General features: G+C 36.6%; 2 protein-coding genes across 9 annotated transcripts in view; one reads left to right on the plus strand and one right to left on the minus strand.

Moving 5' to 3' along the window:
* The window catches only part of LOC135161740 (3-phosphoinositide-dependent protein kinase 1), a 52,260-nt gene that overhangs the window by 1,854 nt on the left and 35,099 nt on the right, over positions 1-15,307 (plus strand). Inside the window, exon 2 of the mRNA XM_064119607.1 lies at positions 6,296-6,334. Coding sequence (XP_063975677.1) covers positions 6,296-6,334 — 39 coding nt within the window. The remainder of the gene's footprint in view (positions 1-6,295; positions 6,335-15,307) is intronic.
* Positions 1-15,307, minus strand: part of LOC135161842 (uncharacterized) — a 42,764-nt gene that overhangs the window by 1,246 nt on the left and 26,211 nt on the right. Inside the window, exons 1-5 of one of the 8 annotated variants that reach the window (XM_064119780.1) lie at positions 7,996-8,219; positions 3,856-4,282; positions 2,568-3,754; positions 1,515-1,716; positions 1,341-1,433 (exon numbers count right to left, since the gene is read on the minus strand). In XM_064119780.1, the coding sequence (XP_063975850.1) occupies positions 1,341-1,433; positions 1,515-1,716; positions 2,568-2,683 (411 nt within the window). In that variant the 5' untranslated portion in view covers positions 2,684-3,754; positions 3,856-4,282; positions 7,996-8,219. Of the gene's footprint in view, positions 1-546; positions 713-1,340; positions 1,434-1,514; positions 1,717-2,416; positions 3,755-3,855; positions 4,283-7,569; positions 7,960-7,995; positions 8,226-15,307 lie in introns of those variants that run through there. The other 7 variants (XM_064119771.1, XM_064119800.1, XM_064119789.1 and 4 more) reach the window with 7 other exon arrangements.

Consider the following 15,307-nt stretch of genomic DNA (forward strand, 5'->3'; position numbering starts at 1 on the left):
GGTTTACAATGTAAACCTTGATCTTTTCACCTTGGATGCAGTTTCAAGAGATATGTTTCTAAAAAAACATTCCAAACATTTCTGAGATAGAGATATTGGTTTCTGTGATTCTCGCTGACTTCTTTTCGTTTTCACTGTCTCGAATGTTATTGACAAAAATTGTTATACTGACTGATACTACGGGAAATATATTTTGCATGTGTGATTACTTTAACCGATTTTGTTTACGAAAACATCTTTATCGTGGAATCGTTATTCCAATTTATCATTTTGGGATATTTTTAGCGTAAAGGTTGAATCAATATATGTGTTTACACATTGTCTGGTTGAAAATATTTGTTATTTGCTCAGCTGAAATTTTCAAGCGCTGCTAATAAGGCAGAGCAACGAAGTCATGGGAGAAAAAATCTTTCAATATTTCTTGTTTAAGATTTATTGTTCTGTTCAGATTGATGATACCATTCTGCAGTCATTAATTGATGTTTTCGCGCATGCTTTTTTGAGGAGAAAATGTAATTAATGAAGTTCACTGTGATAAATGGTTACCGCGTGGATCGATAACTCCAGTTGTAGGGCTGACAGTAGTTGATCTTCCAGTATTTTTTACAATACAAATTCCCCTGCGTGCGAAGACATACCTCGTGATTATGAACCCACGGGGAACGCCTGTTCCCACAATTTTTTTACCATTCCTTAATGCCACAAGCGCCTCCTGTGCAGTTTATTTACATCATTTGTGTATTTAAAATTGTTTCGGAACCGGGGCATATCATTTCGTGTATTTACAATGCAATAAAGAAAGAATGAGATGGGTGTTTGTTTGATGATCACAGTAGAGAGAAAAAAATGACTAGTTTTCAAAAGACATTTGAAATGTCACAATTCAGCGTTCGGGAAATCAAGCGAGTTAACAATATCGGGGATTTAAGAAAATTTTATCTAATAACCGAAAACATGATAATCTGAGGTAATTTGAATAAAATTTTGATGTTTTGGGTATTATTCGTAGCTAAAAAAACATATTCCTTCAGTAGGTTTAAAATAGATGTGTCTCACTGTCGGTAAAATATCGTTCAAACCCTTGATTTTCTTAAAATCACTAAATTGTCACGAAAAATTCGAAATTCTTTTTTTATGTAATTGATGGCAGATAAAAATGATTAAGAGATCTTATTGGTGACGAATTTGATGACCTGACAATGTGGTCTCTTGACATTTTGTGCGAAAGTAGTCCATTCCCTCGATAGTTCCGCAATTAGGAAAAATTCCAAAAATGCAGCAGGAAAAATAGTCTGAGATGATTAATGATAGATGTAATTAGTATCACAGATGGACGTTACCAGACTATCCTTGTTCACTTGACGTATGCACTCCAGAAACATGCAATAAATTGTCGTGGGGGTGGCTCGTGTCTCCGCATTGCTGGTAGCGTTCTTGAAAAATTGATAAACGAGAAGAAAATGTGGGGGTAATTACTAATAACATTTCCTACGAACTAACAAATTTTTTAATACCTTGAGATAGGCACTACAGTGGCCATAATTTGAGTCATCCAGATACAAATTAGCACAGGCTGACATTGATAATAGCATTGGATATCCTGAGGGTCTATTACTTGCTCGAAAGAAACACCCGTAGCATGCGTCACGACCTACTACATCATCTTCGTCCTGTGAATCATTGCAGAGTTGATTCAAGAGTTGGACTGTCCTTACACTAAAATAATAAAAGCCCTCTATCAATTTTTAATGATAAAAGATAAAAATATTCTTTTTAAGGAGCAACTGCAGAGATTGAAATTCAGACAAAGTTGCAAAGTTTAATAAAAACAAAACATTATACAATTTTTATAAATTAAGATTGGAAAATTTCATGTAGAAGCAACCAGAGCACATGGACATCCTTAATATCTATTTTTCCTCCTTCATGAAATAATTAGCCGTAATTGAGGAATCATGACACTTAATTTGCATCTCTGACGTCCAGAAACATCATATTTTTCATTAAAAATAACAATAAATTAATATTCATTCAACTAAACTGCTTTCTATTCTGACGTTGGAACAGGAGTTAGACAGCTTTAGGTTCTATTAACAGACAGCCGTCAAATCCAATTTATAACGAGTAGAATAATTACTTGAGAACGCAAAACCGAAAATAACAAAAGCCAAGAATTTTATTTTTAAATTTTCACAATTTAGAATACAGTGCGTCATTTATTTGCGTTTCTAATTTACGATTCTCTATTTATTGAAATTTTTCATTGCTAGATTTCTCTTTAATACGATAAATAAACACTGTGGGAACAGAAAAAGGGGAATGTTCATAATTTAATCGGATATCCGGAGTTTATTATTTTGCAGTTGAGTGGAGAGTTAAAACTACAGCTTGAGTTCGGACAGTTTTTTTAATTTACCGATTTGTTATCCTGCTATTGCCGATATAATGTAGCAGTGCATTATCAATAATTTATGTATCAATAATTGGGGAAAAAAATAATTCTCATTCCATTTACATCATTCTTTGACGCAAAGAACATATTTTAACACAGCAAAATATTCACACACTTTGTATATCCACCGAGCAACACCTTTGTTAAGCCCTCATGCACTGTAGCCTCGCAGAGTGTTTTTTCAAGAACAAAAAATATAGTAACAAATAGATACAAATAAATAATCAGCATTGTGTAGGGTTCTCGAGTTTTTAAGTACAAATGAAAAGAATATCGTTTGCACAGGACATTTATACATTGCCACCGGATTTTTCACGCATGATAAAATCATGTCACGAGCCACAAATAATTAAATTCATTATACTCTAGGAAACAATGAAAAATTGTATAAAAGTCATTAAATTTATTGTTCCACACGAAGGGCACAAAATGAGGTCATTCTCGGTTATCGCATGATTATGAATAATTGTTCTCTTCGTTCTGAGTGCACTCAGCACATGACAATGAAAAATATCAAAAATACAACATTTTATTAATGTTTGTTGAAACAATCGAGACAATCTCCATCGATTATAATGACAGGTTTTTTGGGAAATAAGGGCGCCGATTTATTTCCCGCGTCGAGGCTCTCATCAAAAGAAAATAGTGGGGATTGGTGGCAGTCAGGGTGCAAGGTAAAAGAGGGGAAGGGCGAGCTCAGCGTTAGGAAGGACGATCAATACTTGAGCACTGGGAAAACTCCACCAGTCGCATCTCATAACAGGGTCGACGCTGAAATGACTGCCCTTTTTCGCTGATTCAAGCTCTCATTTTATTTTGCCCCACCAACTCGGCTATCTGACGATATTTATTCATTGACCTTTCGATCTATATCCCAAATTGATAATTGAAAGTTCAGTTTTCACGTCATCAGAGGGAACAGAAAGGGCAAACTAAAAAGAAGGTCCGGTATTCATGTCAAAAGCAATCAATTTCGTTGGTCATTTTTTGATGAAAAAAAAAACAAACCCTTCATCCACTGCTGCAGAAAATTTAACTCTCACAAAGTGGAAAGGATGAAAAACAATATTTTCATCCAAATTTAATTGTGCGAATGTCTTTCACTGTCTTTTAATTGTTTCGTAACTATTAATCTCTACAATGCTTAGCTGCAATTTATGATGTCCAGGTGATTCAAATTGATCGAATTCCATGAAATACAAAATTATTTAACGTCCTCTGTTGAATAATTCATTGAATTCCAGTGACGTTGAGGCGTGAATCTATATTAAATATCAAATCTCCCCTCCTTGTGTTCATCACCTTCATTCAGCGATAAAAATACATGAAAAATGATTTTTAATTTCAATGATTCATTCTCGAGCATGCACATTGCCCATTATGAACCCCTGAACTCGACGTACTCAATTCTGTGTGTCTCACTCATTCTCCCCTCCTGTCTCTCTCTTGGCTCCATTTGTACGTCGCCGTGACGTAGGTTATAGTGGGTGAAATGACGTCACTAATCGATAAACTCCGTCCCCATTCGTCGTACTACGCCACCCTCTGGGCTGGTTGCGCGTCGTACAGCAATCCCTGCTCCATTTTCCCTCGAGTTCTCGCCCATAAAAAAAAAAAAATTTTCACCATGCGCTGTACCTCATTTCGAATATTATATGAAATCACGTAACATGGAACGTAGATAACTCAAGAGAGAGGTGAAAGTAGTCGAGAACCACCTTTGAGTTAGTCGCCATTCTGTCTGGGTCATCGCGTGCCAGTGTTAACGGATATACTTCCACTGTTTGATACTTAAATTCTCCGTATGTACATGAAAATTGAAGAATTTTCCTGGAAATAAAATAAATAATTGATCGATGTAAGACAGAGACGATAACTATATCCATTGTATTTCCATTTGATTGATAGACAATGAGTATAAGAAGTATTCTTGTAGCTTAGAATGGAATTTTGATTCAAAGTTTTACGAATGAGGCCACTGAGAGTTTCAAGGTGGGAGGATGAGGCAGCTAGACAGGGACTATTGATCCATCAGCCTCTCCGCAGGCCTCGTTATCTATATAACAAAACCAGTGGGATAGGCCGGGTGAATTCACTTTGATGCAGTATTATCTCCATCTAAACAATTGCCAAACTCTCTCACAATTTTTAACCCTCCATCTCATCTCCCCTCACCGCCATTATTTTTATTTGTCTATTCAATTTTGTTCACGTTGGAAGGGAGAGTGGAATAAAACAGGGCGTGGGCAAGACGGGATGCGGGGGTCGTCGTCCTGTTGGGCGAATGAGAGGGAAAGAGGAAGGAAGGAAATACTCGTCAGACGACAGGGGGACTAGGGACCTCTCAGCATCTCGGGGGCCGATGGTAGGTGGGGCAGACTGCCTACAGACGGGGAGAATGGGTTCAAATACCTCGAAAGAAACCGTCGCGGAAATCTCAGTCCTAACGTGTGACTAATTTCATGGATACTGGGAAAATTCCGATGATCGATCAAGGGCGCACCGCTTAATTTAACATTACACCCGAGAAATTGGGCGGGACTTTGATTTCAGGGGATTTCCAAAAAATTTATTGTTTAATGAAACGCGAGAACATAACTATTTTTAAACCTACGAGGACTCGACTCTTTTATTGAAAACTTCATTAATGTTTTTTTAATTGTTTGTTTGAAGATATGGAGACCATCAGGACCATATTTAGATGATTATTTTATGGTGGGTCCAAGCTTCTTACCAGAATACTTTAGGGACTGGTGTCCAAATCTATGCGCAATTCCAATTAAATCTAGTTTTTTTTAATTGTCCGGGATATTCTTATCAATAAATCCGTGGCATAGCTCAAAGGAATTCGATAAAAATCCTTGCGAAAATGATTTCAGTACCTTTTACCTTCTTTAGACCCAAAATCACTCAGTTAAAGGGCGTGAGGCATTAAATCACCTGCGTAAGCCTCTAATTTTGATGGATAGAAATCAAAGGCACGAGAGCCCTTAAATAAAAAATTAAATCTTTTAGATGATTTTCGGGAACATTAAATCCCAAACGCAGTGATGTTGAATCAAGGACGGGAGTAAAATACGACTTCAAAGCCCGAAAAAGATGAATTGATGGCAACGCCCTTGATTCAACAGCGTGAGTTTGAAACAAACTCGCCGCTTGAATTTTTTTAATGAGGTATTTTTCTCTGTGTAGGTGAAAAAAAAAATGAATAGAGGAAGATGGGGTATTTTTTTCCTAACGACTTTCATGACTTAATACGTCTGATTTTTATGGGCTTTCTTATAGTTACGGTTGGTTGGTGAAAAGATTTCGAGGAAAGATGATTGTAATCTCTGAGAATTATCAACTCGTTTTTAAATTCATGTGTAGGGTTAGAATGTGTTAAAAATTTTGAGATCAACAGGAATATTATGAGCCATAAAATGTGTAGATTTATTTAACTGAAATGTTCCAGTTTTTTTTTTATCGGTGCAAATTAGGGGATAAACCCTTCCCGCTAATGAAGACATTCTTTCCCGCCAAGATGCGCGCGCATCATTGCATGGCCATCTTATCCCTTTTGACCGCGCAAAGTGGTCGACGTCACTGTACCATTTATCTTTCTTATTGCTTGCAAACACCGGCTATACGCATACATGAGCAACGTGGATTTTTGCATTGGTACGCGTTGTCGTATTGAATTCGTATGCGTTTATGTGCATGTTAAGGGTTACATGTGGGGGCTTTATGGCCGCAGACCTTGAATTCGATCACATGTACATCTCAAACGTATTTATATGCTCATTTGTCTCTCCGTGATAGCCCATCTCACCAATAATTGTATTTTATTTATTGTTATTCCAGAGTGTCCAAGGTGGGATGACAAAGGAAGGGTCCACTGAGGTGAGTTTTCTATCATAATAAATTATCCACTTTTATTTCATTCTAATGAATTTAGATTAAAACATACTGTACAGTTTAATTGGCACAGTATTTGTTGTTTTGGTAGCTATATGCATCACCGGGTAATAAAATCGGAATTGATGAAATCACGATGTTTAATGGATCGAGAGGATCGTGATGAGAGTCAACTAAAGATCAAGTATTTTTTAATTATAGAATAGATAGAAATATAAAATAGGATTCTTAGTTTTACGTTGTAGTATTTTGAATTTCGGGGGCGATAGAGAAAATGAATCTTGTTGTTTACCCTCTCAATTTCCCCATTTCCCATTTTCCTTTTTAATCCTCTTAATTCTCTAAGGTAGTCCTCATCCTAAGCAAATAATCACTTCAGGTTATTTAGTGCCTACTAAACTCCCACCCCTCAATTTTCCTCTTTTCCGCCATTTTTTGAACACATGTTCCGTAGAGGAACTCTCCCTAAGCCTCAGTTCAAAATCACCCTCCTATCTTTCAACACTTCTAAACAATTACCAGTCTCGCTTGGAGAATAAATTATTTTGTAAAGAGTATTCCGCGTCTTCAGTTTCTGTAATTATAAAATACCATTATATTTCTTCGGAATATAACACTATGCGTTATATGTAATATTGAAATTTAATATAGAACCAATATTATAAGCGAGTTAGAAGTCAGCGGTGGACATAATCTTCGTCAGGCATTTTGATTATTTGGAGAATTATCCTCCCGTAAGGGCTTTCCCAAAAATTCTCATGTAAAACACCAATTGACAGCAATTTAATAATTGACGATTATCGGGATGATAATCCGACATCTCTCATCAATTTTTGACTGAAGTGGTTCATGTACCCTTGCGTTGAAGGGTTGCATCTTCTGACCATTCCACAATTAATAATGATTGATTACCGTTAAGAAAGTGTTTTGGAATTTCCAGACACAAACAACTCTGTTATCTCCCAAGCTCATCATTCAATAACAACGTGCTCATGCCTCATTAGGTATTATCAATATTTCCGTTATCAAGAATTATTCTTTAACCTTAAAAATTTTTAAAATACCTCCAGGTGTTTACATCGAAATTTGAAAGACCCTCAGTCCCAGATAATGTACAATCATTTAATGTTCGATCGTTGTTCATAGTATCCCCAGGGCATTTTTATCGTCAATAATATTCTAATGAAATGATAGAATACTCTCCATAAACAAATACTCACTGTCAGGATAATTTCACAAAACTTCAAGGGCTCAATTGTGTAATTCAACACTGTTAACATTGTTCCCTTCAAAAACGATTGATTCATTAACTTGCAAAACTATAAAAATGACGAGATATTTTCATGATGAAATGAATTCGAAAATGAATGTTATGTCGTCTCGGGTACATGGCCATGGAGCTCACGCACTAGACCCCGTACGCTTGTATCGTCTGGCGTCTGTGAATGGCCTTTGTCTTAAGAATGAATAGAAAGCCTTTGGTGGAGTTCTTAATGCTAAACACTATGTGGTGGCCGAATGACGTTTCCTTCAATATGAGCTTCGTCACCATCCATACATTCTCAAGCCACGAGATGAATATGAATTCATGTGAAACAGACTTTTTTGGCGAATGTTTCATTGGGAATGGTACGGTAAATATTTACCTTGTTTTCGCCGAAAAAGAGCTATAAAAATAGAAGGGATTAGAGAAAAACAAGGCAGAAATAGGAATTTTAAAGGGCAGTCAGCTTGGGGATTGTGCTGGGGGCAAACTGATGAGACATGACACAAACATGCCTGTCTACCTGCAGTGATTCGAGCCAAGAACGAAAGTCGAACACGGCTGAGTCAATGATGTGTCCCTGCAATACAATATAGACGACTGACGTCACGTTCTCGTCGAAGTAAACAAACGTTGCATAATATTCCACCAGTTTGAGAGCCGGATAGAGGTAGGAGGGTATTAGGTAATTTTATTGTTCGGTCCAGTCCAGTTGTAGAAGTTTAGCCGAACGATTGTGGGAATGCAAAAATTTGGGGTGAGGGAGGGTAGAATTTTGTTTGGATTGAATTGTTATTCAAATTGATGTCCCGAGCTAGTAACGTTGCCAAAAATGTATTGACAATGTTGGCAAACTTAAAATATTGGGAAGGTCAGTCTTCCAGCGTTCACAAATTTAAAGTTCATTCAATTCGCGATTTATTTGCGTTATAAAGTTTTTCGATGAAATGCAGGAAATATTGGGTCAATGGACGTGCATTTGTGCAATAGCGTAGATCATTGTAGTTTTTCATACGTCATATTGCAATTTGTCCGTAAAATTACAATCTTAGAGAGTAAATCGCCAATATGGTCCTGCCTCTAAATTTTCATTTTTTAAATTATTGCTTGAATAGCAAAAAATATATATTTCCGTGGAGGTGGTCGCCATATGTGACCTTTTAACGTGATCGCTTCCGCGAGGATTCGATGACTTGGTTCTTATACTCCAGCGTTGCCGAATTCACTCAGCATTGCTTCACCGCGGATGGGGAGTTTCCGGCAACGATGCGTAACGAGTAATTTCCGGCAGTTTATAGAAATCGATGAATGAAAAAAAAGAAAAAAATTTCCCGATGTAGTTCGGAAAGTACATAACGTTTCAAATCCACGGACGGTTCCTCTTCAGGTGCTTCATGAATAATCTAGTTCGAGGCAAATTGAAATTTTAATAGAACTATTTTTGCACCAACAGATGTTAAAAATAGCTAACAATTGGGTAAACTATTGGAGAACGAGTAAATACGTAGAGAATCGTTCGTTTACGAAGACCATTCGGATTTGTAAATTGACGCTACTGAGGCCACTATTGCCAATCAATGATTGAACTATTAAACGGCAGATAAATTTTAAATTTTCAGTGCTAGGAGTATTTCATTCTCTGCAATATGTTATCGTTAAATTTGCACGGAAAGTTCGATTTTCTTCTCAGAATAGTGGGAGGAAAGCTGCTGGTTTCATTCCTCGAAATTTCTGCATTTTCCATGATCCTCGTTTATTATTAAATTATATATACTGTGAATTATATAATCCACGTTTCTTCCTGCATTTACGCAGGAAAATCGAACTTTACCATGCAGTTATGATGAAAAATATTATATGCCCCTAGAAATGAAAACTGGACATAAAAACCGTTCGCGTGTTTACTACCTTAAGCTTCCTTAGTGAGGAAATTCAAACGTATGGGTTAGAACGTTCTGTTATTTTCCTCAAAAAATTCTCTGTATGAAAAAATTAAAGTTCGTAGAAAATTTAACATGTTGTTGACTGTTCCAGGACGTTATTGGAAAATTCCAATGATTTCGAAGCACGAGTATATTATCAATCCGGATTATTTCCTCCTTTCTGATCAGGACCAATGAGAGTGCAGTATGCAGAAACATGTGACACGTTTCGCACGGATAATTTCCCTGGCGCCGGAGGAATAGTCAGACTGACAATTTCCTTGTAGCCTATCAGTTATTTTGTACGAATTTGACAGATATTCTCTATATTTTATGAAAACACGTCACGTTACTTCATACACAGTAGTCTAATCGGACAAAATCAGAATGGAGGAAATAATCATCCTCAACCTTCAAAATTCATCGGTTATTTTCCTCACGTTTTCCTGCAGATTCTCTGAAACTCATCCCTCTTCTTGCTATACAACATATCCGGTAATTTTTGAGATCTTGGGAGATTTCCAGTCGGCTATTGACCAGTCGTTTTAAAGAGTCACATTCAATTTGATTTAGGATTACGAAATGACAGGTTACTTAGAAATTCACAATTGATTGACTTTTCAATTATGTTGTTACTTGATTCTTTTAATCGAAAAATCAGGTCACACCAAATAAAAAATGAAAAAATTCTAGTCAATTGGGGAAAAGCCTGGGTGTCAAACCTTTTTAATCGCATATAAATCAGTGGAGTGGACTAGTTCACTTTCCCTTATTAAAAAAAAATGGTACCTAATAGTTTTTATTCAACTGTAAGGTTCAATACTGAGAAAATTTTCACGCAATACTCCAATTAATTGATAATCCGAGCATATATTGATCTCCATTTTCCCCATTTCCATTAATATTTATGGAATAATTCGATAAAATTAGTCACTTCATTTTTTAAGAATTTCCAGAAACGAAACATGAAGCGAACCAAAAAAATCCTTTATTTTAAGATTTCAAAGTTCTTAAAATTAGACTCTCCAACGTTTCCATTTCAGCTTTGGATATCTCGATTTATAATATCTAAAGATTTCAATATGAAATATCGAATCTTCAATTTGACACTTTCACAGACTCAGCTTGATATTTTTAAATGCCTTAAGTTCAAACTTGTGTACCTCAACCGGAAATTTTCCGTTAAATGGGGGATTAAAAGTATCACCTTGACATTTTTGAAAGTCTGGATATTCAGATCATAGGTCTGAAAATAAAGTTTGTTGTTTGGGTTCTCCGTTAAATACTGTAAATATTAAATTTGCATAATCTTTGAAGCGACGCGTCACCACTCAGTTTATAAATAAATGGCTTCTTACGATTAGGAAGGCACAAACAATATCTATCAATCTATGTTCATAATAAAAAAAAATGCACTCAAGTATATGCCATGTGCTCAGGAATTAAATATTATATATTCCTGCTATCTAAATCCTTCATCAAATTGCCTTCACCGACGTTCATGTTATATACCCACAACAAACTCACGTCACTCATTCATGAATCGTAAAATCGTGCGTCTATCACCCAAGAGGAGGCACCGGAAATGACTATATACGCCAGTGAGTTTTAACTCCTAATGTAATGTGGGAGATACAAGCCTACAGTTATATCCGTGTAGGTGCAGCCTGTTCCCGGACCTTATATGGTACCCAGGTTTGTGTTGGCCGGTGGGGAGGGAGCTTATGTAGGGTAGACAACCTACGTGTATCCGTCACGATTTTTTTTTTATGTCCTTACGATACACCCCTCCCCTCTCCCTCCCTCACTCTACACTTATAAAACATAAGTCATTTTCGTTCTATTCTATCTTGTTGGGGGTTTCAATGAACATATTTTTGAGTTACGTAACGAGTTATTTTAACAATCGGTGATGAAGTATGAAGGTATGAATGTGACTGACGTGAGTCATCTGTTCTATTCCGGTGGGTGTTAAGAATGTTGTTAAATTAAAAATAAAGATCAACGGTTCAACAACAAAAGGTAATTTTGGATGCAGGCGAGTAATTTAAGACGTTGCCTTTTAATTTTCAGTTGTGGGTGGTGGAGTCTGACTTTCAAGTTCATATGTGGATGAACAGAAATTTATTTTTGGTAATAATAACGACCAATATTTTTCAGTAGAATTTTCTCTCGCGGGGTAAAGGGGGGTAGTCATTTTTTGACCATAGAAACCGATTATTTTCTTAAAGAATTTATTATTAACGCGTAATAATAAGTCATGAGTATAAATATATGGTAATCCACAACAAAACGGAAGAGGTTCATCAATAATTAATTACTAGAATGTCTTTGGAAATTTTGAAAGTTTAAATGATCGCAGCAGAGTACGACAATCAGTACATGACACCCCCATAACAGGATGTTTTCACCTTTAATTGTTGTTCCTTTTATTCTATATCTCTTAATGTTTTTACTTTCCATTACTTTTTTCCTAGACCTTTTTCTACCTATAGGCACTATGCTCATGTTTCATTCGTTGACATCTATTTTTTATCGTTCTATAATGAAAACTATAGTAAATTCGTCAGTACCACGCATACGACATTTGCCATTTCGAAATTTCCGAGTGATATTTCCTTAAGACTTGGGACATTTTGACGTGGCTTCAATTTGATATTTTATGGGTCTGCGGCTACGATGGCGATAATCAACGGAGCAATTATAGTGGAATTTACCTTTGACAATAAAAGAAACATGGAGATGTGATCGATGGAATAAGAAAAACCTAAAAACAGTTGGCAGGCGATAATAGGGGTGTTAAGATAGTCGCTATCATATGATCGTTTCGACTATTAGGCGCGGTTCTGCCGCTGTCATTAGCGGCTCTCCTCAATTCTCAATCTTCATTATTTCTTATATCTTTACGTTATAGGGAATAATTACATGCGCATTTGTAATTGTACGCGAGCAACAGTAGTTGAATTCGTAGGAGAGAGGAGGACAGTTTGGTAGTTTTTCTCTAACTAAAATTAGTGATATAGGATTATTGAAAATTGTCCCCAGCTGGCTGGAATAATGACCTTATTTTTCAAGGAGGATGGAGGGGTTGGTTGAGAGATAAATTGGAAAACTGGGGATGATGGATTATTCGGGGCATTTTCCTTTTGTGTTTGGGAGGTTTTAAGGGATTTGGATGAACAAGGGGCGGATAGAGGGAGCGAGAATAAAAAAGAATATATATATATCGTGATTTCAGAGCGTACAACATCTGCCTGGTGCAAGAATCCTCAACACCTGCCAGGTTGTTGTCGCGTGCGATGCTCCCACTTTTTTTTAAAACCAAATCACTGAGGTTTTTCGGTGCATGCGAAGATCGTAATAAAGAATTCATTTCTCTTTGTCGATGAGGGAAAATAACGCGGGATATTGATCGTGGAAATGATAAATCTACTGTCTCGTTCTCAAAATGTGAAATCTATTGTCCGATGGAGGAACTTAATTGTAGGACTCCAAATTTTCAAGGAGAAAAATTATGTGAATTATATCATGTTCCATAAAGCTTTTTCATGAAGTAATTAAAGAAGAGGGGTTTGAACATAAAATTGCATTCTTGTTGTTTTAATGAAAAATTAATACATGTGACTAAGTAGTATTGTCTGAAAATCGTGACATCTGTAAACAATTGATATTTCTTCACTATAAAAGGAAACATTTTGACAGCATTTTGATCGATTCATTGACATGAGAATATCAATTTTGAAATTTATGCTAAAAATTTGGCAATGTTTGCAAATTTGGAGTCTAGCAATTCACTCAATCTTGGAGGTAATGCGCGACGTAATCCGGCGAAAATCAATTTTCACTAAAATTCCACCGAATTATACGTCATAAAGAAATGATTTTCCCATGAGTTATTTTACCTACGAACTTCCAGCTGAGTGAAAGCCGAGTAAATGCAAGTACATAAATCTATCTATGTACATGACAATATATGTATACATAGGCACGTGTAAGCTAGACCGAGAGTAGACAGTGGAAATACTGCATCGTTTACTTTCTTTGAACGGGAATATAGAGCCTTCCCACCTCCATCACTCCCTCCCACCAGTCGATGAGAGAGGCCAAAATTGCGTCTCAGATAAATACAAGAAAAGTGAAAGTTTAGATGAAGGAAAACAAAGTAAATGTGTAAAGAGGCCCTCACTATTTTTCTCTCTTTTATTTCATGAAACTCGAGTAAAGGATAAAAAGAAAAATAGGAGAGAAAAATAGCTGGCGATGAGAAAAAAAATATATAATGATAATGCAAAAAGGAGATACTGCAGGAAAAGGTTGAGGAGTATAATAGGGCGGCGGCTGGCTTTCGGTCCGCTAGAAACCAACATCTGTCGGCAGGTGGTTCTTTCCAAGGTACATAAACTTGGCTTCGGGACTCACGCGTCGCCGATTCCTTTGTAAAATATAAATCGAGTAGAGGAAGACATTGTTTTTTATCAACACCAGTGCATCGACCTCAAAAACACTGCTGTTAGTTTTCTTTCCAAATTTGATTACTTATGTTGTGGGAAAAAAAAAGGAGAAACGCATTTCCTGGGATTAATCCACACTTTATCTGCGTTTGGGAACGGAAACATTTTTTTATTGATTAATCAGGTGCATGGCTCTTCATTTTATACGCGGAAAAACAATTGAAATAACAATTAGACCTCTCAGAGAGCGAAACGTAGGACAAAATGACAATCAACAATTTTTGGGTCAATTTTTGGTGGAGAACTTGGACATGGGGGGCTAATGTTTGGAATAAAACTGACCTTCGTCTCTCCTTTCGCTCCCTGGAGGTCTAATTTATACCTAAAATTGTTTTCCTTGTATACCCATGTTTATGTCTGATTAGAACTAGATCAATGCGAATTCGCAATTCGGTTGTTATTTCGAAAAACAATTTGGTCGTAACGAAAGGGATAAAGGGTTAAATTTTCATTTCGATTATAACTACAACAATTTTCCGGTTATGCTACACGAAACATTCGTAACTGTGCCGTAATTGTTATTACCTACTGTTTTGACTGACAGATTACGGAACAGGGACGTAATTTTTAAAGAATTTTTCTCTCCCTGTAACAAAATCCCCGCATAATACGTACCATTTTTTACCACTCCGGCTGTAAAAAGGGGATTTACGAACGACGAACAAAATATTATATTTAGTTACACGTGCGGAAAATAGACTTTTTATCTCATGTGAACTCCCTAACACGAGCCAAAGGCAGGTGATATAATCCGACGGACTAAACAACACTTTTACAATAAGCAAGGACCATTTTTTTAATCACCATACGTGAAAAGGGACTGCATCAGGTGCACTGATCTGACTGAAGTTCTACTTTTCCCTACAGCGGGATAAAAAAAAATGTTCTCTCCGCATTCATACCACCGTTATGGAAAAAAAAAATACATATCTGCTGTACAAAATCAAAGGTACCCTGAACCAAAAGTGCGGGAAAACCAATGAACTGCAACGTGGGCGATGAACTGCTACAAGCTGCACATTTTGATGCAGCAGGTGGTCCCGAGGTGAATAGTGGTGTGCGAGTCGGTGCCGTCTACAGTCTGGCTGACTCTCTCAATTCTTCCTCCGCTCTTCCCCATGATAAACATCTCCATCGTAATTATGTAGTCTTTCACTCGACATTTAAAACCATTCGTAAGAAATAAAAAAAAAAAAACGTCGTTATGTAGTGAGAAGAAAACACAAAAACACCTGTTTCGTAATTGGCCACGTCGATGACT

Source organism: Diachasmimorpha longicaudata, chromosome 1, assembly GCF_034640455.1.
Source record: "Diachasmimorpha longicaudata isolate KC_UGA_2023 chromosome 1, iyDiaLong2, whole genome shotgun sequence".
Classification (NCBI taxonomy): domain Eukaryota; kingdom Metazoa; phylum Arthropoda; class Insecta; order Hymenoptera; family Braconidae; genus Diachasmimorpha; species Diachasmimorpha longicaudata.